We start from the raw sequence: 26576 nt of genomic DNA, 5'->3' as shown, positions 1-26576 counted from the left end.
TTCTTGGGTATGATGCTACAAGTTTGGCACACCTGTATTTGTGGAGTTTCTCCCATTCTTCTCTGCAGATCCTCTCAAGCTCTGTCGGGTTGGACGGGGAACGTCGCTGCGCAGCTATTTTCAGGTCTTTCCAGAGCTGTTCGATCAGGTTCAAGTCCGGGCTCTGGCTGGGCCACTCAAGGACATTCAGAGACTTGTCCCAAAGCCACTCCTGTGTTGGCTTGGCTGTGTGCTTAGGGCCGTTGGCTTGTTGGAAGGTGAACCTTCGCCCCCAGTCTGATGTCCCTGCCGCTGAAAAACATCACCATAGCATGACGCTGCCACCACCATGCTTCACCGTAGGGATGGTATTGTCCAGGTGATGAGCGGCGCCTGGTTTTCTCCAGACGTGACACTTGGCATTCAGGCCAAAGAGTTCAATCTTGTTTCTCATGGTCTGAGAATCCTTTAGCTGCCTTTTGGCAAACTTCAAGCGTGCTGTCGTGCCTTTAACAGAGGAGTGGCTTCCGTCTGGCCACTCTACCATAAAGGCCTGATTGGTGAAGTGCTGCAGAGATGGTTGTCCTTCTGGAAGGTTAACCCATCTCCACAGAGGAACTCTGGAGCTCTGTCAGAGGGACCATCGGGTTCTTGGTCACCTCCCTGACTGGGCGGCCAGCTCTAGGAAGTGTCTTGGTGGTTCCAAACTTCTTCCATTGAAGAATGATGGAGACCACTGTGTTCTTGGACCTTCAATACTGCAGATATATTTTGGTACCTTTCCCCAGATCTGTGCCTCGACACAATCCTGTCTCGGAGCTCTACGGAGGATTCCTTCAACCTCGTGGCTTGGGTTTTGCTCTACCTGTCAAGTGCGAGCCTTTCCAAATCATTTACCACAGGTGGACTCCAAGTTGTAGAAACATCGATGATGAATGGAAACAGGATGCACCTGAGCTCAATTGAGTCTCAGGGCAAAGGGTCTGAATACTAATCAGGTCTGACCCTGATGTGAATCATCTTTCTGTGTAGATGGATTGAATAATTGTTTTCCTCCATTGTAGAATAAGACTGTAACCTAACAATATGTGGAACAAGGAAGGGGTCTGAATACTTTCCAAATGCACTGCATTTGTTACCGTATGTGTGTGAATGTGTAACCGTATGTCTCCAGGTTGAAGTCTATGTGTAGGGACGTGTCCTCTTCAGCTGTGATCTACAGACCTCTGGGAACACTGAAACGCACCAGACCAGAGCAGCACACCCACGGTGAGACTCTCTCCTGACCACAGCCAGCTATCCCTTCCAACCATCCTTTCTACATTATTTCACTGCTTTGTGATTGGCTCTGTTGTTTATACCAGATGTGGATTGTGCCGATTGGCTGTTTGAGGGGGCGGACCTGGCCCCTGTCAGGAAGAGGGTGATGATGCAGGAGGCCACACCCACAACGCTCCCTAACCCCCCCGACGAACCTCTACCCCTAACACACATACCTCTCATCACAGGAGACTACATGGACTGTACCGAATCTAATGATGATGAGGAGGAAAGATACCTGGAGGAAGAAGAGAGAGGTGGGGAGAGAGACGAGGGGTCTGTGTCTAATTCTGGCACCCCTCCTCACTGGGAGGAGTTTTTCACCACGGAGATACTGACGGACAGCCAGACCAGCCAACCACACTCCTGCTCGCACACAAGCCCCTCTCACTCCACACTCACAGGCTCCCAGACCCCAGAGCTGTTTGTTGATGACTCCGTCAAACTCCCCTCGCCGTCAATTCCTCTCTCGGCTGGGCGAGGCCTGAGTCAGGCTGAAAGCATGCTCATCCAATCAGAAGACCGGTGTCAGGGAGATGCATTGACCAATCTGGATGCTGGGGGGGAGGAGAGTGGCAGCCACACTCACCAATCAGAGCCAACGGAGTCTCAGGTGTCATCGGACTTTGACATCCCGTCTACGCCGGATTCACACACACCTGGACCAGACGACCTCAGCGATCTGTACAGGAGACTGGCCGCTGGAGAGGAAGTGGTCACCAGGACAGGAAGTCAGTCCCTCTGACCCCATCTACCTCTGTATATAGACAGAGGGAAGAGGAAGCGAGACATTCCACCCACTAGTTTCTTCTGATTCATATACAGTCAATGAGCTGAACAGACCAAACCCAGCTGCTAATGCATTGGTGCCTATGGGAGAGCAATCACAGCAGACCGGAACTTTGTGGCCATGATATACAGTAGCTTAGTAATGTCCGAACCTTAACTCTGATCATTCCATCCAGGTGACCACTTTAAAATGGTGGAAGTCCTCAATGTCCAGGTTATATGTAAGTGGAGTCCATCTCTGTTATAGAGTTAATGGTTTTTCAATGGATGATTGTGGGTTCTTGACAATGTCTTCCTCACCCGAAAATAATTGACTTGAAGTTGAACAAAAACAGACAATTGATTAATGCATATATACGATTTCATGTGTGGGGCCATAGCATTATCTACACAGACCATACCCATGCCCTACTTTGTTATAGAGACACCATAGTCATGCCCTATATACACATGTGCCTGCTGCACACCTGGCCTATCAGGGCCAAGAGAAACCCCAGCTACTCCTCGACCACCCTGTGAAATGTTCAGTAGGGAACACAGTCTTTCTGTGGTCTCTCAACTGGAGTCTGCTCCTGCCAGGCTAACGCAGTTCTGAACTGTAGAGAAAAAAGTCTGTTGTAGCTGTTCTGAACTGTAGAGAATAAAAGGAACTGAGTTAAACCATAATGTCTTTATTTAAACTTTAAAAGGAACTTCAACAACAAGTATAGTGACATTAACTTGGAGCTCGTGGTGAAATCAGGATGCTGCTGATATACTGATGGCTTCAGTCTTCCCACTGTTCTGCTCCACACAGCTCACATGGAGAGACCCGTCCCTGAAACACACACACACACACACAACGGTCCAAATACAAGGTCCAGTCCACAGCTGAAACACACACACACACACACACAACGGTCCAAATACAAGTTCCAGTCCACAGCTGAAACACACACACACACAACGGTCCAAATACAAGGTCCAGTCCACAGCTGAAACACACACACACACAACGGTCCAAATACAAGGTCCAGTCAACAGCTGAAACACACACAACGGTCCAAATACAAGGTCCAGTCCACAGCTGAAACACACACACACACACACAACGGTCCAAATACAAGTTCCAGTCCACAGCTGAAACACACACACACACAACGGTCCAAATACAAGGTCCAGTCCACAGCTGAAACACACACACACAACGGTCCAAATACAAGGTCCAGTCAACAGCTGAAACACACACAACGGTCCAAATACAAGGTCCAGTCCACAGCTGCTGCTGGGTGTTACCTCTTCATGGTCACCACGGCATCAATGTCATGGTTGTCCTCTTTGGTCTCCAGGTCTCTCAGAACAATCTGCAGATAAGAGAGATCTGTTGGTTCTCTGGTGAAGGGGTTGTGTGTGTGTGTTTACGTACCTTGGCCAGTCTCGGTGGTTCTTTGGTGGAGGGGTTGTGTGTGTGTTTACGTACCTTGGCCAGTCTCTCTGGCTGCTCTGTGGTTTTCTGGTAAAGCTCCAGACAGAGGGATGCCAGGCGGCCAGGACCAGACAGGATGTGATGTCGCCGAGCAGGAAGGGGCGTGCCCGAGGGGAGGAGCACAGAGAACACCTCAGCCCCTGTTTCATCCACCTCCTGTCAATCACACAGATTAGCCAATCAGAAGCTACTCTATTAGTCACTGATCTGTGTGTGTGTGTGTGTGCCTGTGTACCTTGAGCAGAATGTCTGAGACACAGGCTTCCACGGTAACAGACTCTGGGGAGGAGCCAATCTCCCGCCCGACTAGAAGGCCCGCTTCCATCGCTGCGCCGACCGCTATGACCTCATCAGGAGGGGCGGAGCTGAGCAGCTCCACGTCAGCGAACAGATCTTTGATCATCTGCTGCAGCCGAGGAATCCTCGCAGAGCCCCCGCAGAGAACCACCTGGAACATACAATGTTAAACCCCCTGCAGAGAACCACCTGGAACACAGTGTTAAACCCCCCGCAGAGAACCATCTGGAACACAATGTTAAACCCCCTGCAGAGAACCATCTGGAACACAGTGTTAAACCCCCCGCAGAGAACCACCTGGAACACAATGTTAAACCCCTGCAGAGAACCACCTGGAATAGTGTTAAACCCCCGCAGAGAACCACCTGGAATAGTGTTAAACCCCCGCAGAGAACCACCTGGAACACAGTGTTAAACCCCCCGCAGAGAACCACCTGGAACACACAGTGTTAAACCCCTGCAGAGAACCACCTGGAACACAGTGTTAAACCCCCCGCACAGAACCACCTGGAACACACAGTTAAAATGGAGAGGGGGGAGTTCTATGCAGGGTGGGCCTGGGAGGGCATATGAGAATATGGTCATCCCTACTCCATGCCCTAGGCTGTGTTGGAGCGTTCCCCTAGCTATATATCTGTAAAGATGTCTGAGTGTTGGAGTGTGTCCCAGGCTATCTGTAATGATGTCTCAGTGTTGGAGTGTGTCCCAGTCTATCTATCTGTAATGATGTCTCAGTGTTGGAGCGTGCCCCTTGCTATCTATCTGTAATGATGTCTGAGTGTTGGAGCGTGTCCCTGGCTATCTGTAATGATGTCTGAGTGTTGGAGCGTTCCCCTAGCTATATATCTGTAAAGATGTCTGAGTGTTGGAGTGTGTCCCAGGCTATCTGTAATGATGTCTCAGTGTTGGAGTGTGTCCCAGTCTATCTATCTGTAATGATGTCTGAGTGTTGGAGCGTGCCCCTTGCTATCTATCTGTAATGATGTCTGAGTGTTGGAGCGTGTCCCCGGCTATCTGTAAAGATATGAGTGTTGGAGCGTGTCCCTGGCTATCTATCTGTAATGATGTCTGAGTGATGGAGCGCGTCCCTGGCTATCTATCTGTAATGATGTCTGAGTGATGGAGCGTGTCCCAGTCTATCTGTAATGATGTCTGAGTGATGGAGCGCGTCCCTGGCTATCTGTAATGATGTCTGAGTGATGGAGCGCGTCCCTGGCTATCTATCTGTAATGATGTCTGAGTGTTGGAGCGTTCCCCTGGCTATCTGTAATGATGTCTGAGTGTTGGAGCGTGTCCCTGGCTATCTATAATGATGTCTGAGTGTTGGAGCGTGTCCCTGGCTATCTGTAATGATGTCTGAGTGTTGGAGCGTGTCCCTGGCTATCTATAATGATGTCTGAGTGATGAGGTGTGTCCCTGGCTATCTGTAATGATGTCTGAGTGATGGAGCGTTCCCCTGGCTATCTGTAATGATGTCTGAGTGTTGGAGCGTGTCCCTGGCTATCTATAATGATGTCTGAGTGTTGGAGCGCGTCCCTGGCTATCTGTAATGATGTCTGAGTGTTGGAGTGTGTCCCAGTCTATCTATCTGTAATGATGTCTGAGTGTTGGAGCGTGTCCCTGGCTATCTATCTATAATGATGTCTGAGTGTTGGAGCGTGCCCCTGGCTATCTGTAATGATGTCTGAGTGTTGGAGCGTGTCCCTGGCTATCTGTAATGATGTCTGAGTGTTGGAGCGTGTCCCTGGCTATCTGTAATGATGTCTGAGTGTTGGAGCGTGTCCCTGGCTATCTGTAATGATGTCTGAGTGTTGGAGTGTGTCCCTGGCTATCTGTAATGATGTCTGAGTGTTGGAGCGTGTCCCTGGCTATCTATAATGATGTCTGAGTGTTGGAGCGTTCCCCTGGCTATCTGTAATGATGTCTGAGTGTTGGAGCGTTCCCCTGGCTATCTGTAATGATGTCTGAGTGTTGGAGCGTGCCCCTTGCTATCTATCTATAATGATGTCTGAGTGTTGGAGCGTGCCCCTGGCTATCTGTAATGATGTCTGAGTGTTGGAGCGTGTCCCTGGCTATCTATCTGTAATGATGTCTGAGTGTTGGAGCGTTCCCCTGGCTATCTGTAATGATGTCTGAGTGTTGGAGCGTGTCCCTGGCTATCTATCTGTAATGATGTCTGAGTGTTGGAGCGTGTCCCTGGCTATCTATAATGATGTCTGAGTGTTGGAGCGTGTCCCTGGCTATCTGTAATGATGTCTGAGTGTTGGAGCGTGCCCTGGCTATCTGTAATGATGTCTGAGTGTTGGAGCGTGTCCCTGGCTATCTATAATGATGTCTGAGTGTTGGAGCGTGTCCCTGGCTATCTGTAATGATGTCTGAGTGTTGGAGCGTGTCCCTGGCTATCTATAATGATGTCTGAGTGATGGAGCGTGTCCCTGGCTATCTGTAATGATGTCTGAGTGTTGGAGCGTGTCCCTGGCTATCTATAATGATGTCTGAGTGATGGAGCGTGTCCCTGGCTATCTGTAATGATGTCTGAGTGTTGGAGCGTGTCCCTGGCTATCTATCTGTAATGATGTCTGAGTGTTGGAGCGTTCCCCTGGCTATCTGTAATGATGTCTGAGTGTTGGAGCGTGTCCCTGGCTATCTATAATGATGTCTGAGTGTTGGAGCGTGTCCCTGGCTATCTGTAATGATGTCTGAGTGTTGGAGTGTGTCCCAGTCTATCTATCTGTAATGATGTCTGAGTGTTGGAGCGTGTCCCTGGCTATCTATAATGATGTCTGAGTGTTGGAGCGTGCCCCTGGCTATCTATCTGTAATGATGTCTGAGTGATGGAGCGTGTCCCTGGCTATCTGTAATGATGTCTGAGTGTTGGAGCGTGTCCCTGGCTATCTATCTGTAATGATGTCTGAGTGTTGGAGCGTGTCCCTGGCTATCTGTAATGATGTCTGAGTGTTGGAGCGTGTCCCTGGCTATCTATAATGATGTCTGAGTGTTGGAGCGTGTCCCTGGCTATCTGTAATGATGTCTGAGTGTTGGAGCGTGTCCCTGGCTATCTATAATGATGTCTGAGTGTTGGAGCGTGTCCCTGGCTATCTGTAATGATGTCTGAGTGTTGGAGCGTGTCCCTGGCTATCTATCTGTAATGATGTCTGAGTGTTGGAGCGTGTCCCTGGCTATCTATCTGTAATGATGTCTGAGTGTTGGAGCGTTCCCCTGGCTATCTATCTGTAATGATGTCTGAGTGTTGGAGCGTTCCCCAGTCTATCTATCTATAATGATGTCTGAGTGTTGGAGCGTGTCCCAGTCTATCTGTAATGATGTCTGAGTGTTGGAGCGTGTCCCTGGCTATCTGTAATGATGTCTGAGTGTTGGAGCGTGCCCCTGGCTATCTATAATGATGTCTGAGTGTTGGAGCGTGTCCCTGGCTATCTGTAATGATGTCTGAGTGATGGAGCGTGTCCCTGGCTATCTATAATGATGTCTGAGTGTTGGAGCGTGTCCCTGGCTATCTATCTGTAATGATGTCTGAGTGTTGGAGCGTGTCCCTGGCTATCTATCTGTAATGATGTCTGAGTGTTGGAGCGTTCCCCTGGCTATCTATAATGATGTCTGAGTGTTGGAGCGTGTCCCTGGCTATCTGTAATGATGTCTGAGTGATGGAGCGTGTCCCTGGCTATCTATAATGATGTCTGAGTGTTGGAGCGTGTCCCTGGCTATCTGTAATGATGTCTGAGTGTTGGAGCGTGCCCCTGGCTATCTATAATGATGTCTGAGTGTTGGAGCGTGTCCCTGGCTATCTGTAATGATGTCTGAGTGATGGAGCGTGTCCCTGGCTATCTATAATGATGTCTGAGTGTTGGAGCGTGTCCCTGGCTATCTATCTGTAATGATGTCTGAGTGTTGGAGCGTGTCCCTGGCTATCTATCTGTAATGATGTCTGAGTGTTGGAGCGTGTCCCTGGCTATCTATCTGTAATGATGTCTGAGTGTTGGAGCGTGTCCCTGGCTATCTATAATGATGTCTGAGTGATGGAGCGTGCCCCTGGCTATCTGTAATGATGTCTGAGTGTTGGAGCGTTCCCCTGGCTATCTGTAATGATGTCTGAGTGTTGGAGCGTGTCCCTGGCTATCTATAATGATGTCTGAGTGTTGGAGCGTTCCCCTGGCTATCTGTAATGATGTCTGAGTGTTGGAGCGTGTCCCTGGCTATCTGTAATGATGTCTGAGTGTTGGAGCGTGTCCCTGGCTATCTATAATGATGTCTGAGTGTTGGAGCGTTCCCCTGGCTATCTGTAATGATGTCTGAGTGTTGGAGCGTGCCCCTGGCTATCTGTAATGATGTCTGAGTGTTGGAGCGTGTCCCTGGCTATCTGTAATGATGTCTGAGTGTTGGAGCGTTCCCCTGGCTATCTGTAATGATGTCTGAGTGTTGGAGCGTGTCCCTGGCTATCTATAATGATGTCTGAGTGTTGGAGCGCGTCCCTGGCTATCTGTAATGATGTCTGAGTGTTGGAGTGTGTCCCAGTCTATCTATCTGTAATGATGTCTGAGTGTTGGAGCGTGTCCCTGGCTATCTATCTATAATGATGTCTGAGTGTTGGAGTGTGTCCCAGTCTATCTATCTATAATGATGTCTGAGTGTTGGAGCGTGTCCCTGGCTATCTGTAATGATGTCTGAGTGTTGGAGCGTGTCCCTGGCTATCTATCTGTAATGATGTCTGAGTGTTGGAGCGTGTCCCTGGCTATCTGTAATGATGTCTGAGTGTTGGAGCGTGTCCCTGGCTATCTATCTGTAATGATGTCTGAGTGTTGGAGCGTGTCCCTGGCTATCTATCTGTAATGATGTCTGAGTGTTGGAGCGTGTCCCTGGCTATCTATCTGTAATGATGTCTGAGTGTTGGAGCGTGCCCCTGGCTAGCCATCAATAAAAAAAATAAACATGCCGTCTCCTTAATATAAGGAATTTGAAATAATTTACACTTGATACTTTAGTATATTTAAAACCAAATACTTTGACTTTTACTCTGGTATTTTACTTGTCATTTTCTATTAAAAAGGTATCTTTACTTTTACTCAACTATGACAATTGGGTACTTTTTCTACCACTGAAATCAGTGGACTTATTTCCTTATATGAAATGTAACTCAGTCAAATTGTTGCATTTATATATAGTAATGTTCACTGTACTGCGTATTAGACCTGGACAGTGTCTGAAAAGACAGTCAAGGTAAAGATCTCATTAAAAAGGGGCGGTGTTTGAGACAGGCTTGAATGTGTAAATAAGCCAATAGGCAGAGGGGTAGCCTACATTCTCAAATTCTCTGTATGGTAATAACACAGTGCAAGTTACAGACCCGCGGTGTCCCAGACCAAGTAAAAAAATAATCATGTCAAGCCCTTCATGTTGTTAAAAACGTTAAGTCTCATTAAGTCTAAGTCTCATGCAATGTAGGCCTTCATTGAACACAACATATAGGCTACTGGAGGCCTTCATTGAACACAACATATAGGCTACTGGAGGCCTTCATTGAACACAACATATAGGCTACTGGAGGCCTTCATTGAACACAACATATAGGCTACTGGAGGCCTTCATTGAACACAACATATAGGCTACTGGAGGCCTTCATTGAACACAACATATAGGCTACTGGAGGCCTTCATTGAACACCACATATAGGCTACTGGAGGCCTTCATTGAACACGACATATAGGCTACTGGAGGCCTTCATTGAACACAACATATAGGCTACTGGAGGCCTTCATTGAACACCATATAGGCTACTGGAGGCCTTCATTGAACACCACATATAGGCTACTGGAGGCCTTCATTGAACACCACATATAGGCTACTGGAGGCCTTCATTGAACACCACATATAGGCTACTGGAGGCCTTCATTGAACACCACATATAGGCAGGCTACTGGAGGCCTTCATTGAACATGACATATAGGCAGGCTACTGGAGGCCTTCACTGAACACGACATATAGGCAGGCTACTGGAGGCCTTCATTGAACACGACATATAGGCTACTGGAGGCCTTCTTTGAACACGACATATAGGCTACTGGAGGCCTTCATTGAACACGACATATAGGCAGGCTACTGGGGGCCTTCATTGAACACGACATATAGGCTACTGGAGGCCCTCATTGAACACGACATATAGGCAGGCTACTGGAGGCCTTCATTGAACACGACATATAGGCAGGCTACTGGAGGCCTTCATTGAACACGACATATAGGCAGGCTACTGGAGGCCTTCATTGAACACATGATAAAACATGCCAGTGTTTCTTGACAGCATCTCATATGGTCCCATGATAAAACATGCCAGTGTTTGACAGCATCTCCCACTTTGATAGTTCAGAGTCTGTGGTGGTGAACATTCCAGAGTGTTCTTTACCTCTAGTGGGTATTTTTGGAGCAGTTCATCCGTTTTCCACAATGCCACATTAAGAGCTTCATCCACACATTGTGGAGAATAGCCTCTTCTTAGAAACCTATTGTCCATCTCCGCTGCTGTTTCTAGATAGTCCTCTGTGGAGTGGCATATACGACACAGTCTGAAAAACTGGCCTCTTGGAAGTCCTCTTTTTAATGGCTCAGGATGTCCCCCTGTAATATAGTATTTCTTTGTAAACAGGGTTCCATTTGATTTCTCAATCCACATGTCGGGGTTATTTATTTTATTTAACTAGTCAGTTAAGAACATGTTGTTATTTGTATTTATTTAACCAGGTAGGCCAGTTGATAACAAGTTCTGCGAGCTGGCCAAGATAAAACAAAGCAGTGCTACAACAACAACAACAACAGAGTAACACATGGAATAAACAAACATACAGTCAATAACAATAGAAACATCTAGATACAGTGTGTGCAAATGTAGTAAGGAGGAAAGGCAATAAATAGGCCCTCGAGGTGAAAATAATTACAATTTATCATTAATAGTGGAGTGATAGATGTGCAAGTAGAGATACCCCCTTGCTCTTTTGCACCCCAGTAAGTAATAATACGGGGATGAGGTAGTCGGATGTGCTATTTACAGATTCACTGTACACAGCCATCGGTAAGCTGCTAAGACAGCTGAAGCTTAAAGTTTGATGGGGAGAGACTCCAGCTTTAGTGATTTTTGCAATTCGATCCAGTCATTGGCAACAGAGAACTGGAAGGAAAGGCGGCCAAAGGAGGAATTGGCTTTGGGGGTGACCAGTGAAATATACCTGCTGGAGCGCGTGCTGCTATGGTGACCAGTGAGCTGAGATAAAGTATTTGCTAGGTAAAGCCCTGCCTTATTTACTTATCCGATGACCTGGAGCCAGTGGACGACAACAAATTCAAGGTATTGGAGTGGCCATCACAAAGCCCTGACCTCAATCCTATAGAAAATTTGTGGACAGAACTGAAAAAGTGTGTGCAAGCAAGGAGACCTGCAAACCTGACTCTGGCCAAAATTCACCCAACTTATTGTGGGAAGCTTGTGGAAGGCTACCAGAAACATTTGACTCAAATTAAACAATTTAAAGGCAATGCTACCAAATACTAATTGAGTGAATGTAAACTTTGACCCACTGGGAATATGATGGAAAAGAGAATTCTCTACAATTATTTTGACATTTCACATTCTTAAAATAAAGTGATCTTAACTCACTTAAGATAGGGAAGTTTTACTTGGTCAAGACTTGTGAAAAACTGAGTTTAAATGTATTTGGCTAATGTGTATGTAAACTTCCAACTTCAACTGTATGTAAATGTCATGAGTAATGTAAGATATGTAGACATTATTAAAGTGCCATTATTTAGAGTGGCAATGTTTAATGTGACCAGTGATCCATTTATTAAAGTGGCCAGTGATTGGGCATCAATGTAGGCAGCAGCCTCTCGGAGTTAGTGGTGGCTGTTTAGCAGTCTGATGGCCTTGAGATAGAAGCTGTTTTTCAGTCTCCCAGTTGATGCACCTGTGCTGACCTCGCCTTCTGGATGATAGCGGGGTGAACAGGCAGTGGCTCGGGTGGTTAATGTCCTTGATGATCTTTATGGACTTCCTGTGACATCAGGTGCTGTAGGTATCATGGAGGGCAGGTAGTTTGCCCACGGTGATGAGTTGTGCAGACCTCACAACCCTCTGGAGAGCTTTGCAGTTGAGGGTGGTGCAGTTGCTGTACCAGGCTGTGATACAACCCGACATGATGCTCTCAATTGTGCATCTGTAAAAGTGTGTCAGGGTTTTGGGTGACAAGCCACATTTCTTCAGCCTCCTGAGGTTGAAGAGGTGCTGCCTTCTTCACCAGACGGTCTGTGTGGGTTTGTTTATTTTATTAATTACACCTTTATTTAAATAGGCCATAGTGGTAAAGTAATTACAATTTAGCAATTAAACACTGGAGTGATAGATGTGCAGAAGATGAATGTGCAAGTAGAGATACTGGGGTGCAAGATAAATAAATAAATACAGTATGGGGATGAGGTAGTTGGATGGGCTGTTTACAGATGGGCTATGTACAGGTGCAGTGATCTGCTCTGAAAGCTGGTGCTGAAGGTTCGTGAGGGAGAAAGAAGTCTCCTGCTTTGCTTTATCTTGGCCAGGTCACAGTTGTAAATGAGAACTTGCTTTGTGCAGACTGCACTACCCTCTGGAGAGCCTTGCGGTTGAGGGTGGTGCATAGGACAGGGCTCTAACTCCCCTAGCGCCACAATGAGAGCCAGCCTGCCAGCTTAGTGGAGTCTGCCACTAGCACAGTCAGTGTAGTCAGCTCAGCTATCCCCATTGAGACAGTGCCTGTGCCTCGACCTAGGTTGGGCAAAACTAAACATGGCAGTGTTCGCCTCAGCAATCTCACTAGAATAAAGACCTCCTCCATTCCTGCCATTATTGAAAGAGATCGTGATACCTCACATCTCAAAATAGGGCTACTTAATGTTAGATCCCTCACTTCCAAGGCAGTTATAGTCAATGAACTAATCACTGATCATAATCTTGATGTGATTGGCCTGCCTGAAACATGGCTTAAGCCTGATGAATTTACTGTGTTAAATGATGCCTCACCTCCTGGTTACACTAGTGACCATATCCCCCGTGCATCCCGCAAAGGCGGAGGTGTTTCTAACATTTACGATAGCAAATTTCAATTTACCCAAAAAATATGTTTTCGTCTTTTGAGCTTCTAGTCATGAAATCTATGCAGCCTACTCAATCACTTTTTATAGCTACTGTTTACAGGCCTCCTGGGCCATATACAGCATTCCTCACTGAGTTCCCTGAATTCCTATCGGACCTTGTAGTCATAGCAGATAATATTCTAATTTTTGGTGATTTTAATATTCACATGGAAAAGTCCACAGACCCACTCCAAAAGGCTTTCGAGCCATCATCGACTCAGTGGGTTTTGTCCAACATGTCTCTGGACCTACTCACTGCCACAGTCATACTCTGGACCTAGTTTTGTCCCGTGGAATAAATGTTGTGGATCTTAATGTTTTTCCTCATAATCCTGGACTATCGGACCACCATTTTATTACGTTTGCAATCGCAACAAATAATCTGCTCAGACCCCAACCAAGGAGCATCAAAAGTCGTGCTATAAATTCTCAGACAACACAGATTCCTCAATGCCCTTACAGACTCCCTCTGCCTACCCAAGGACGTCAGAGGACAAAAATCAGTTAACCACCTAACTGAGGAACTCAATTTAACCTTGCGCAATACCCTAGATGCAGTCGCACCCCTAAAAACAAAAAACATTTGTCAGAGAAACTAGCTCCCTGGTACACGGAAAATACCCGAGCTCTGAAGCAAGCTTCCAGAAAATTGGAACGGAAATGGCGCCACACCAAACTGGAAGTCTTCCGACTAGCTTGGAAAGACAGTACCGTGCAGTACCGAAGAGCCCTTACTGCTGCTCCACCAAACTGGAAGTCTTCCGACTAGCTTGGAAGGACGGTACCGTGCAGTATCGAAGAGCCCTTACTGCTGCTCCACCAAACCGGAAGTCTTCCGACTAGCTTGGAAAGACAGTACCGTGCAGTACCGAAGAGCCCTTACTGCTGCTCCACCAAACTGGAAGTCTTCCGACTAGCTTGGAAGGACAGTACCGTGCAGTATCGAAGAGCCCTCACTGCTGCTCGATCATCCTATTTTTCCAACTTAATTGAGGAAAATAAGAACATTCCGAAATTTATTTTTGATATTGTCGCAAAGCTAACTAAAAAGCAGCATTCCCCAAGTGAGGATGGCTTTCACTTCAGCAGTGATAAATTCATCAACTTCTTTAAGGAAAAGATCATGATCATTAGAGAGCAAATTACAGACACCTCTTTAAATCTGCGTATTCCTCCAAAGCTCAGTTGTCCTGAGTCTGCCCAACTCTGCCAGGACCTAGGATCAAGAGAGACACTCACGTTTTTTAATAGTATATCTCTTGACACAATGATGAAAATAATCATGGCCTCTAAACCGTCAAGCTGCATACTGGACCCTATTCCAACTAAACTACTGAAAGAGCTGCTTCCTGTGCTTGGCCCTCCTATGTTGAACATAATAAATGTCTCTCTATCCACCGGATGTGTACCAAACTCACTAAAAGTGGCAGTAATAAGGCCAAACCTTGACCCAGAAAATATTTTTTTAAACTATTGGCCTGTATCGAATCTCCTATTCCTCTCAAAAACAAATTGAAAAAGCTGTTGCGAAGCAATTCACTGCCCTCCTGAAGACAATGTATACAAAACTCTTCAGTCTGGTTTCAGACCCCATAGCACTGAGACTGTACTTGTGAAGGTGGTAAATGACCTTTTAAATGGCGTCAGACTGAGACTCTGCATTTGTCCTCGTGCTCCTAGACCTTAGTGCTGCTTTTGATACCATCGATCACCACATTCTTGGAGAGATTGGAAACCCAAATTGGTTTACACGGACAAGTTCTGGCCTGGTTTAAATCTTATCTGTCTGACATATATACGTTTGTCTGTGGGTGGTTTGTCCTCTGACAAATCAACTGTACATTTCAGTGTTCCTCAAGGCTTTGTTTTAGGACCACTATTGTTTTCATTATATATTTTACCTCTTGGTGATGTCATTCAGAAACCTAATGTTAACTTTCACTGCTATGCGGATGACACACAGCTGAACATTTCAATGAAACATGGTGAAGCCCCAAAATTGCCCTCCCTGGAAGCCTGCGTTTCAGACATAAGGAAGTGGATGGCTGCAAATGTTCTACTTTTAAACTCGGACAAAACAGAGATGCTTGTTCTCGGTCCCAAGAACCAAAGAGATCTTCTGTTGGATCTGACAATTAATCTTGATGGTTGTTCAGTCGTCTCAAATAAAACTGAAGGACCTTGGCGTTACTCTGGACCCTGATCTCTCTTTTGACGAACACATCAAGACTGTTTTAAGGACAGCTTTTTTCCATCTACGTAACATTGCAAAAATCAAACTTTCTGTCCAAAAATGATGCAGAAAAATGTATCCATGCTTTTGTCACTTCTAGGTTAGACTACTGCAATGTTCTACTTTCAGGCTACCCAGATAAAGCCCTAAATAAACTTCAGTTAGTGCTAAATACGGCTGCAAGAATCCTGACTAGAACCCCCAAAATGTATCATATTACTCCAGTGCTAGCCTCTCTACACTGGCTTCCTGTTAAGGCAAGGGCTGATTTCAAGGTTTTACTGCTAACCTACAAAGCATTACATGGGCTTGCTCCTACCTATCTTTCTGATCTGGTCCTGCCGTACATACCTACACTACGGTCACAAGACGCAGGCCTCCTAATTGTCCCTAGAATTGCTTAGCAAACAGTTGGAGGCAGGGCTTTCTCCTTTTGAGCTCCATTTATATGGAATGGTCTGCCTTCTCTCTTTCCTTCTCTCTCTCAGGGGACCTGAGAGATCATGCCTCAGGACTACCTGGCATGATGACTCCTTGCTGTCCCCAGTCCACCTGGCCGTGCTGCCTCTCCAGTTGCAACTGTTCTGCCTGCGGCTATGGAACCCTGACCTGTTCACCAGACGTGCTACCTGTCCCAGACCTGCTGTTTTCAACTCTCTAGAGACAGCAGGAGTGGTAGAGATACTCTTAATGATCGGCTATGAAAAGCCAACTGACATTTACTCCTGAGGTGCTGACCTTTGCACCCTCTACAACCACTGTGATTATTATTATTCGACCATGCTGGTCATTTATGAACATTTGAACATCTTGGCCATGTTCTGTTATAATCTCCGCCCGGCACAGCCAGAAGAGGACTGGCCACCCCACATAGCCTGGTTCCTCTCTAGGTTTCTTCCTCGGTTCCGGCCTTTCCAGGGAGTTTTTCCTAGCCACCGTGCTTCTACTTCTGCTTTATAAATACATTTCATTGATTGATTTCTGGGTTCCTGTAAGGACTCTGGCAACGCTGTTCTGCACAAGCTGCAGCCTGTGGATGCTTTTTGAGGGGAGCCCACCAAGAAGAGCATTGCAGTAATCTAGTCGGAAGGTGACCTCTCAGGTTTAGAGAGAACAGGAGTCAAAAAATACATATTTTTTTATAAATAGTAAAAAGTATGTAACTATATGTCCAGTATTTACAGAGCACTGAGACATGGCAACTTCCAAACCCATGTTAGGTAGGTCAGGGTTACCTTGTTGATGTCGCTAGTAGAGAGCCCAGTCGTCTCCAGCAGGCTTCTGATTGGTTGGACACTCTTGTTGAACAGGGAAGAACACAGCAGCTCAAAACGGGCCCTGAGAAAAAAAAAAAAAACACACAGCGTGACTTTCCTGTGGCATTGTATGAAGAGGGGGATTGTGAGGGATTGCGCAGCGGTCTAAGGCCCTGCATCATTACAGACCCGGGTTCCATTCAGGGCTGTCTCACAACCGGCCGTGATCGGAAGTCCCATAAGGCGGCGCATAATTGGCCCAGAGTTACTCGGGTTAGGCAGTCATTGGAAATAAGAATTTGTTCTTAACCGACTTGGCTAGTTAAATAAATAAATATACACATTGTGGTGGGTAAGAGAGCAGGGGTTTGTGGGTAATGTAGTCACCTGGAGATGTTGCAGTCGAAGTCCATGCCGTCGTGTAGCGAGTCAACGAAGCAATTAGCAGAACCCAGCGTGGAGAGAGAATGTTTGGCCATGTCTGCTCCGTTCATCAGCTTCAACATGGCCCGCGCGTTACTACTAACATCCTGTTTAAACGACCTACAGACAGGCAGACAGACAGAGACACCTTTAAAACCAGGGGATCAGATGTAGGGGAATACGTTCTCCCATGTCACCCCGCTGGCTTCCAGTTGAAGCTCGCATCCACTACAAGACTGTGGCGTAGGGGGGGAGCCGACAGGCCGGGCGTAGGGGGGGAGCCGACAGGCCGGGCGGAGGGGGGGAGCCGATAGGCCGGGCGGAGGGGGGGAGAGCCGACAGGCTGGGCGGAGGGGAGAGCCGACAGGCCGGGCGGAGGGGGGAGCCGACAGGCCGGGCGTCAGCATGCTTCAGTTCAGCTGGCCAAATAGCGAACCAAACGAGTGTGCTAGCATACTGAACTTCACTTGAAAAATGAAGGAGACGCCAATATAGGCTTCCTTAATTAACTTGACATTTTTGCAGAGGAGATCTTAGTCGCGCAATTTGACATCTAACTAATAGTTTTGTGTAGTTTTTAATCAATGAAAACAAGTCATCTGTTGTTGAATGACAACAAAGACTTTAATGAAGAATCCCTACTGTTGACCAATCACCGACAAAGGACTCTGTGGCTCACCTCTAGAAAACCCTCACCGAAGTCCAAAACGTCACCAAATGTGGTCATAATATAATAACCCTATTGAAGTGTTTCAGCTGGGAGGCACGCGGACCTCATCCCTACCTTCTATGAAAGTGTGAAAATGGGAGGCACGCGGACCTCATCCCTACCTTCTATGGAAGTGTTTCAGCTGGAAGGCACGCAGACCTCAGCCCTACCTTCTATGGAAGTGTGAAAATGGGAGTGCCCCCATCCAAGTGGTCACTGGTCAGAATATGTACAAAATAAAAACTCATTCATCCTGGGGTCTCTATGAACAGATTGTTATACCATTTCATGTTGATAAAATGCTGTCAGTTCCACTTGAACTCTGCACCAGGTGTGTGTGTGTTACCGTTTGAACTCTGCAGCCAGGTGCTGTGCCAGGGCGCTTGTGAAGCTCTCTCCTCCGATGCTGTGGTCTGTGTGGGTGTTCAGAACCCGGAACATTCCACCATTCACCTGCAGCACCGTCACACTCAGAGACGTCCCACCTAGTTTATACACCAGGACATGGCTACACACAAACACACACCAGTTTATACACCCGTACACGGCTACACACACACACACACACACGGCTACACACACACGGCTACACACACACGGCTACACACACACGGCTACACACACGGCTACACACACGGCTACACACACACACACACACACGGCTACACACACGGCTACACACACGGCTACACACACGGCTACACACACGGCTACACACACGGCTACACACACGGCTACACACACACACACACACGGCTACACACACGGCTACACACACACACACACACGGCTACACACACACACACACACACACACCACTAGAGGTTGACGGATTAATATCATTAAACTTTTGATATAAAAATCCATCTTAACATGACCGCTAGTTATCTACACATGGTTGATGACATTACAAGGTTAAACAGCTTGTCCTGCGTTGCATATAATCAATACCTTTTCATTGATCATCGAATCACAGCCTACTTCAACTTCACCAAACGGGTGATGATTTAACAAAAGTGCATTGCCGAAAAAAAGCTCTTTGCACAAATGTACCGAACCATAAACATCAATTCCTTCCTTAAAATCAATACATTTTTTAAACCTGCATATTTAGTTAAGAAATTCATGTTAGCAGGCAATATTAACTAGGGACGGTTCCGTATTTCACTGAAAGAATAAACGTTTTGTTTTCGAAATTATAGTTTCCAGATTTTACCATATTAATGACCAAAGGCTCATTTCTGCAGCAGCAGGCTCATATTTCTGTGTGTTTATTATGATTGTCTATGATTTGATAGAGCAGTCTGACTGAGCGGTGGTAGGCAGCAGCAGGCTCATATTTCTGTGTGTTTATTATGATTGTCTATGATTTGATAGAGCAGTCTGACTGAGCGGTGGTAGGCAGCAGCAGGCTCATATTTCTGTGTGTTTATTATGATTGTCTATGATTTGATAGAGCAGTCTGACTGAGCGATGGTAGGCAGCAGCAGGCTCATATTTCTGTGTGTTTATTATGATTGTCTATGATTTGATAGAGCAGTCTGACTGAGCGATGGTAGGCAGCAGCAGGCTCATATTTCTGTGTGTTTATTATGATTGTCTATGATTTGATAGAGCAGTCTGACTGAGCGATGGTAGGCAGCAGCAGGCTCATATTTCTGTGTGTTTATTATGATTGTCTATGATTTGATAGAGCAGTCTGACTGAGCGATGGTAGGCAGCAGCAGGCTCATAAGCATTCATTCAGACAGCAATTTCCTGTGTTTGCCAGCAGCTCTTAGCATGCTTGAAGCACAGCGCTGTTAATGACTTAAAGCCTATCAACTCCCGAGATTAGGCTGGCAAAACTATAGTGCCTATAAGAACATCCAATAGTCAAAAGGTATACGAAATACAAACGGTAGAGAGAGAAATAGTCGACGCGTCATAATTCCTATAATAACTACAACTTCTTATCTGGGAATATTGAACCACCAGCTTTCATATGTTCTCATGTTCTGGGCAAGGAACTTAAACATTAACTTTTTTACATGGCACATATTGCACTTTCTCCCCAAACACTGCATTTGTACATTATTTAAACCAAATTGAACATATAGTTATGAGACTTAAATAGATGTATTAAGTTAAAATAAGTGTTCATTCAGTAGTGTTGTAATTGGCATTACAAACAAGCATATAAAAAGCTTCCGATTAATTCAGTCGGTTCAGTTCGGCCTTTTTTGGTTGTCCAATAAATGGGTGGACCTGTAGTTCATACACGAGGAGTAGTGTGTACCTCTTCCCAGAGGGGCAGTCCTGTCCGATTCCGTAGGCCAGTAGAGCAGCAGCTGGCTCGTGGATCAGCCTCAACACACGGAACCCTGCCGCCTCCGCAGCCGCCCTCAACGCCGCCTTCTGAGCATGTGCGAACTCAAAGGGGACAGTGATGACAGCCTCTGTGACATCAGCGCCCAAGGCCGATTGAGCCGTCTCTATGGAAACAACAATAGATGGGAGGGTGGCCCAGTTCCAAGTGGACCTGTAGTACTACACCCCCACCCCGCTGCAGAGCTGACATGTTTTCACATGTGGAAGTAGTTTGACAATAGTTTTAAGTTGCTCCCTGATAGGCTACCATATTGCCTAGGCCCATTCAATCATCTGGGATCTCCACTAGTGCATAGCGTCAGGGGGGGAAAATCGGGACAGTGTGTTCTAACCTTTCATCTTGTGTAGGATCAGCTTGGCAACATCTTGGGGAGCCACATGTCTGGTCATCTCTCCAGTCATCTCATACACTGGCTTCTCTCCCTTGTTGACAACCTGAAACACATCATCATCAGCTTCTCTATTACACAATATCACTCATAACGTAGTGTTAGGTAGTCTAATAGAGACGGGTATCCCGGGTTAATCACCGAGAGTCTAATAGAGACGGGTATCCCGGGTTAATCACCGAGAGTCTAATAGAGACGGGTATCCCGGGTTAATCAAAGAGAGTCTAATAGAGACGGGGATACCGGGTTAATCAAAGAGAGTCTAATAGAGACGGGTATACCGGGTTAATCACCGAGAGTCTAATAGAGACGGGTATACCGGGTTAATCAAAGAGAGTCTAATAGAGACGGGTATACCGGGTTAATCACCGAGAGTCTAATAGAGACGGGTATACCGGGTTAATCACCGAGAGTCTAATAGAGACGGGTATACCGGGTTAATCACTGAGAGTCTAATAGAGACGGGTATACCGGGTTAATCACTGAGAGTCTATTAGAGACGGGTATACCGGGTTAATCACCGAGAGTCTAATAGGGGGTAGAGGGTTGAAAACTCACAGGACATTTACTCTCAGCTTTATGCGTCTGCACCTCAGGATCCTCAAAACTGCCGACAGGAGGAGAGGAAAAAGGGGAAGAAGCAACAAGGTGAGTTCATTCTCCCTAACCCAACAAGGTGAGTTGAGTTCATTCTCCCTAACCCAACAGCGTGAGGTGAGTTCATTCTCTAGAACATTGGGAACATACAGTTGAAGTCAGAAGCTAACATACACTTTAGCCAAATACATTTAAACTCAGTTTCACTATTCCTGACATTAAATCCAAATAAAAACTCCCTGTCTTAGGTCAGTTAGGATCACCACTTTATTTTAAGAATGTGAAATGTCAGAATAATAGTAGAGAGAATGATTTATTTCAGCTTTAATTTCAGCACATTCCCAGTGGGTCAGAAGTTTACATACACTCAATTAGTATTTGGCAGCATTGCCCTTTCAAATTGTTTAACTTGGGTCAAACGTTCAGGTAGACTTCCATAAGCTTCCCACAATAAGTTGGGTGAATTTTGGCCCATTCCTCCTGACAGAGCTGGTGTAACTAAGTCAGGTTTGTAGGCCTCCTTGCTCACACACGCTTTTTCCAGTTCTGCCCACAAATTTTCCTTAGGATTGAGGTCAGGGCTTTGTGATGGCCACTCTAATACCGTGACTTTGTTGCCCTTAAGCCATTTGCCACAACTTTGGAAGTGTGCTTGGAGTCATTGTCCATTTGCGACCAAGTTTTAACTTCCTGACTGACGTCTTGAGATGTTGCTTCAATATCCACATAATTTTACTACCTCATGATACCTATTTTGTGAAGTGCACCAGTCCCATCTACAGCAAAGCACCCCCACAAGATGATGCTGCCACCCCCGTGCTTCACGTTCGGGATGGTGTTCTTCGGCTTGCAAGCCTCCCCCTTTCTCCTCCAAACATAACGATGGTCATTATGGCCAAACGGTTTTATTTTTGTTTCATCAGACCAGAGGACATTTCTCCAAAAAGTATGATCTTTGTCTCCATGTGCCGTTGCAAACCGTAGTCTGGCTTTTATATGCCGGTATTGGAGCAGTGGCTTCTTCCTTGCTGAGAGGCCTTTCAGGTTATGTCAATATAGGACTTGTTTTACTGTGGATATAGATACTTTTGTACCTCCAGCATCTTCACAAGGTCCTTTCCTGTTGTTCTGGGATTGATTTACACGTTTCGCAGTAAAGTACGTTCATCTCTAGGAGACAGAACGAGTCTCCCTCCTGAGCGGTATGACAGCTGTGTGGTCCCATGGTGTTTATACTTGCATACTATTGTTTGTACAGATGAACGTGGTACCTTCAGGCGTTTGGAAATTGCTCCCAAGGATGAACCAGACTTGTGGAGGTCCACATTTTTTTTTCTGAGGTCTTGGCTGATTTATTTTGATTTTCCCATGATGTCAAGCAAAGAGGCACAGAGTATGAAGGTCAGCCTTGAAATACATCCACAGGTACACCTCCAATTGACTCAAATGATGTCAATTAGCCTATCAGAAGCGTCTATAAAGCCATGACATAATTTTCTGGAATTTTCCAAGCTGTATAAAGGCACAGTCAACTTAGTGAATGTAAACTTCTGACCCACTGGAATTGTGATACAGTGAATTACAAGTGAAATAATCTGTCTGTAAAATGTGTTGGAAAAATGAGTAGATGTAAGTAGATGTCCTAACCGATTTGCCAAAACTATAGTTTGTTAACAAGAAAATTGTGGAGTGGTTGAAAAACTAGTTTTAATGACTCCAACCTAAGTGTTTGTAAACTTCGACTTCAACTGTAATACAGACACTCACCTCCTCCCCAGCACCTGTTTGACTTTAACCACAGTGTTGGCTGCGTTTCGGACACGACCCTGCTTAGCCGCAATCCCTACTATCTGCAGAGAGAGCGAGCGATGAGAGGGAGGCAGATGGAGGATAGGACAGACGGATTGAACAGGGAGGGTTACAGTGTGAGATGACAGAGGGAGGACATCATGACAGATGATCCTACATGCTCTGTACACCACAGTAATAACAGGTTTCTCTATTGTTTGAGGTAAATAATATTAATTATACTTAAAAATATAAAATGTAACATGCAACAATTTTACCGAGATATGGTTCATACAAGGAAATTAGTCAACCACTGGGGAGCCAGGCCCAGCCAATCAGAACGAGTTTTCCCCCACAAAGAGGTTTTATTACAGACTGAAAAAAGCTCACTAACAGGGATGTAAACATCATTTGTGCACAACATTTGAGATAATGTGTGAATGGAACATTTCTGGCATCTTAGTTCAGCTCATGAAACAGGCACAAGTGGTTTTTCCATCCCTCGCAGTCTGAGAGTTGAGAACTGGTCGCGGTTTGCTGATGTCAACATTGTGAACAGTGCCCCACAGTGGCGTTAGGGTATGGGTAGGCATAAGCTACGGACAAACAATTGCCGACCAAGGCGAGACTCAAAAACGTACTCCCAGCAAAACTAGAATAAGCCCAGTAAGCAGAATTACATTGAAAAGATGTGTAAAATAAGTATTTTCCAGACGTTGAAGTTAGATTCAATTAAGGCTCCGAATTAAAAGGTGAAAAGACATTTTCCGTACCTTTAAAATGCATTTTCTAGGTCGTTGAAAAATGTTTCTACATCGGGGGGGAAAAACAGCTCATTTTTGGTTTTGAATGAAAGTTGAAAACATGTCATTTATAGACATCTATGTTTTGGCCAAATCAATGCTGGTCCATACTGGACAAAATCTGAACCAAACAAAGACATCAGTGATTGGTTCAAATTTGGTCCAGACCAAAAATCAACATCCGTGGAGGTTGAAATCAAGACCGGACCACACCGCACCAAATCTCAACCAAACAGACATTATGATTGGTTCAGATTTTGTCCAGACTGGACCAAAAACCAATGTCTGTGGAACTTAAGGCAGGTCCAGACTACACAAAAAAAAAGACATCAATACCTGTCCATGCTTACTGAGGTGTAGCCAATAGTGTTACCACAGATGTGCATTCATAAAATCGCATTTTTGGCAAGCCTACCACCTGTAAAACATCACCAAAAGAGGTGTTTGGAAAGGACTCCCCAAAAAAAGACCTTGTGCTTCCTGGGGTGTAGATCCACCCCCATTACCTTTTTAAAAACAAGGTAACTTAACAGATGCATATCTGTATTCCCAGTTATGTGAAATACATAGATTGGGGCCTAATGAATTGATTTCCTTATATGAACTGTAACTCAGTAAAATCTTTGAAATTGTTGCATTTATATTTTTGAAAAGCTAGTCTGGTAAAGAGCTACTTTTGTCTTAAAAGGGGCATTGTCCTATTTCTAAAACAGGCTTGAAGACGTAAGGTAGAATACATGTTTGTATGGTAATAATAAAATTCATTTGTAAAGTGGTTTCTTGCATTATATAATGCAATTTCAGTTACCTATTTGGCCAATTATGTTAGATAATGTCATGTTAGATAAGTGATTTGAGCTTCCGGACAAGTAAAACACCAGTCTTAAAATGGTGAACGTCAAGCCATGCATGAACCATTTTAATTTAAAACAATCACAGTAAGGTACTTAATTGTTACCCAGAAATGATTTGATATTAGAGCTGAAAACGGCTGCATTGGCCCTTTAAAGCGGGAACAGCGTTCAGTGACTATCGTCTTCGCTAGGAACACCTGAAACCTGCACCCTGGCGAAAGACTGAGGGATTTCACAGGTGTTCTGCGCATGCTCGATAGTTAATTAGCACAGGTCTGTAGTCTTCCATCTGTTTTCTGGAAACACGCACTAACATGGAGATATGTCCGTGTGGGAGCACTAACCTTATCAAGGTGTGTATTAACTTAATCTGGATTATTTATCGCTGATATGAAAGACAAGGTCCTTGTACTTACAAAACCATTACAACATGTTAATGTTCAGACCAGAGCAACAACAACCTACAGAAGACTGATTCCTTCGATGACTCTGACAAAACCGCCTCCGCGAATGTTTTTGTTATCCCGACCAAATTGTATTGGTCCCATACAAATATTTAGCAGATGTAATAGTTGAGGTAACTAAAACGGTATGTTAGAACTAGTTGTGTGATACCTGTTCTGTGTCTCGGTAAGCCACCACGGCAGGAGTGACTCGGTCTCCGGCGTCATTAGCGACCACCTCCGCTCGGCCATCCTGAACAAAACACAATACTGTCAAAATCCTCCCACCCTGGCTTGACTGATAACAACAATCATTTCTAAAGCCAAGCAAGTTATTTTAGCGTTAGTTTACTAGATGGCTAACACCGGTAGCCAACTCATTCACTCCATGCTAACATTGTCTAGCGTTACCGGTAACTAACTCATTGTCAAACATGTTTAACCGGATCTTTCCGGACCTCCTAAATATATCGCTTCATAACTGAAAACAGAGACTAGTCCCACCACCAAAAACGTTACTACAGGCAGCAACAATACCTTAAAAATAGCTACACAGGCACATGTGTAGCCGAAATGTACTCCTATAGCCGCCATGCTTGTTGAAAAATCACTGCGAAGCTGAACCACGAAGGTTAAAGTTCATTTGACTTTAAACCAATCAGAGTAAAACGTTGCAGGAACTGACTCAATATTCAGCCAATCGGAGATGTTTACTGAAACCAATCAGAAGAGGTCTGACGTCAGCTGTAGTAGTTTGCTGCAGGAACCGGAGAGTTGCTGCTGTTTTTTATTTTATTTAACTCGGCAAGTCAGTTAAGAACGTATTCTTCTTTACAATGGCGGCCTCCTGGAGGGATTGGGGCTGGGATTCAAAATAAACATATAGGAGTCTTGTGTAGTAGAGCTCCTCTATAGTTAGTTATAGTTAGACATTCAGTTGGTTCTGTTGTGTAGTAGAGCTCCTCTAGTTAGACATTCAGTTGGTTCTGTTGTGTAGTAGAGCTCCTCTAGTTAGACATTCAGTTGGTTCTGTTGTGTAGTAGAGCTCCTCTAGTTAGACATTCAGTTGGTTCTGTTGTGTAGTAGAGCTCCTCTAGTTAGACATTCAGTTGGTTCTGTTGTGTAGTAGAGCTCCTCTAGTTAGACATTCAGTTGGTTCTGTTGTGTAGTAGAGCTCCTCTAGTTAGACATTCAGTTGGTTCTGTTGTGTAGTAGAGATCCTCTATATTATATACAGGGGGCTCCTAATGAGGTTATATACAAGGGGCACCTAATGAGGTTATATACAGGGGGCTCCTAATGAGGTTATATACAAGGGGCTATTAATGAGGTTATATACAGGGGGCTACTAATGACGTTAAATACAGGGGGCTCCTAATGAGGCTATATACGTGGGGGGGGGGGACCTAATGAGGTTATATACAGGGGGCACCTGATGAGGTTATACACAGGGGGCTCCTAATGAGGTTATATACAGGGGGCACCTGATGAGGTTATATACAGGGGGGGCACCTGATGAGGTTATATACAGGGGGCACCTGATGAGGTTATATACAGGGGGCACCTGATGAGGTTATATACAGGGGACACCTGATGAGGTTATATACAGGGGGCACCTGATGAGGTTATATACAGGGGGCACCTAATGAGGTTATATACAGGGGGGGCACCTAATGAGGTTATATACAGGGGGGGC

At 45.5% G+C, this 26576-nt stretch overlaps 2 protein-coding genes across 6 annotated transcripts in view; one reads left to right on the top strand and one right to left on the bottom strand.

Moving 5' to 3' along the window:
* The window catches only part of LOC109885293 (protein artemis-like), a 28520-nt gene extending 25772 nt beyond the window's left edge, over positions 1-2748 (top strand). For 4 of the 5 annotated variants that reach the window (XM_031816236.1, XM_031816232.1, XM_031816234.1 and 1 more), the window contains 2 exons: positions 1154-1248; positions 1344-2748. In XM_031816236.1, the coding sequence (XP_031672096.1) occupies positions 1154-1248; positions 1344-2044 (796 nt within the window). In that variant the 3' untranslated portion in view covers positions 2045-2748. The remainder of the gene's footprint in view (positions 1-1153; positions 1249-1343) is intronic. The other variant, XM_031816233.1, reaches the window with a different exon arrangement.
* LOC109885292 (heat shock 70 kDa protein 14) lies at positions 2744-25547 on the bottom strand. Its single transcript, XM_031816238.1, has 13 exons — positions 25418-25547; positions 25053-25133; positions 22760-22842; positions 20954-21002; positions 20339-20441; positions 19915-20110; positions 17983-18144; positions 16892-17047; positions 16484-16586; positions 3789-4001; positions 3548-3709; positions 3364-3431; positions 2744-2905 (listed from the first exon to the last, which is right to left on the bottom strand). Exons 1-13 carry the CDS (start codon positions 25472-25474, stop codon positions 2827-2829), a joined length of 1512 nt encoding a protein of 503 aa, XP_031672098.1. The 5' UTR covers positions 25475-25547; the 3' UTR covers positions 2744-2826.
* Between the last annotated feature and the right edge of the window lie 1029 nt (positions 25548-26576).

This window comes from Oncorhynchus kisutch, unplaced genomic scaffold, assembly GCF_002021735.2.
Source record: "Oncorhynchus kisutch isolate 150728-3 unplaced genomic scaffold, Okis_V2 scaffold767, whole genome shotgun sequence".
In the NCBI taxonomy this organism is placed as follows: domain Eukaryota; kingdom Metazoa; phylum Chordata; class Actinopteri; order Salmoniformes; family Salmonidae; genus Oncorhynchus; species Oncorhynchus kisutch.
The sequence above is the reverse complement of the archived record's forward strand: the minus strand, read 5'-3'. Positions and strand labels throughout refer to the sequence as shown.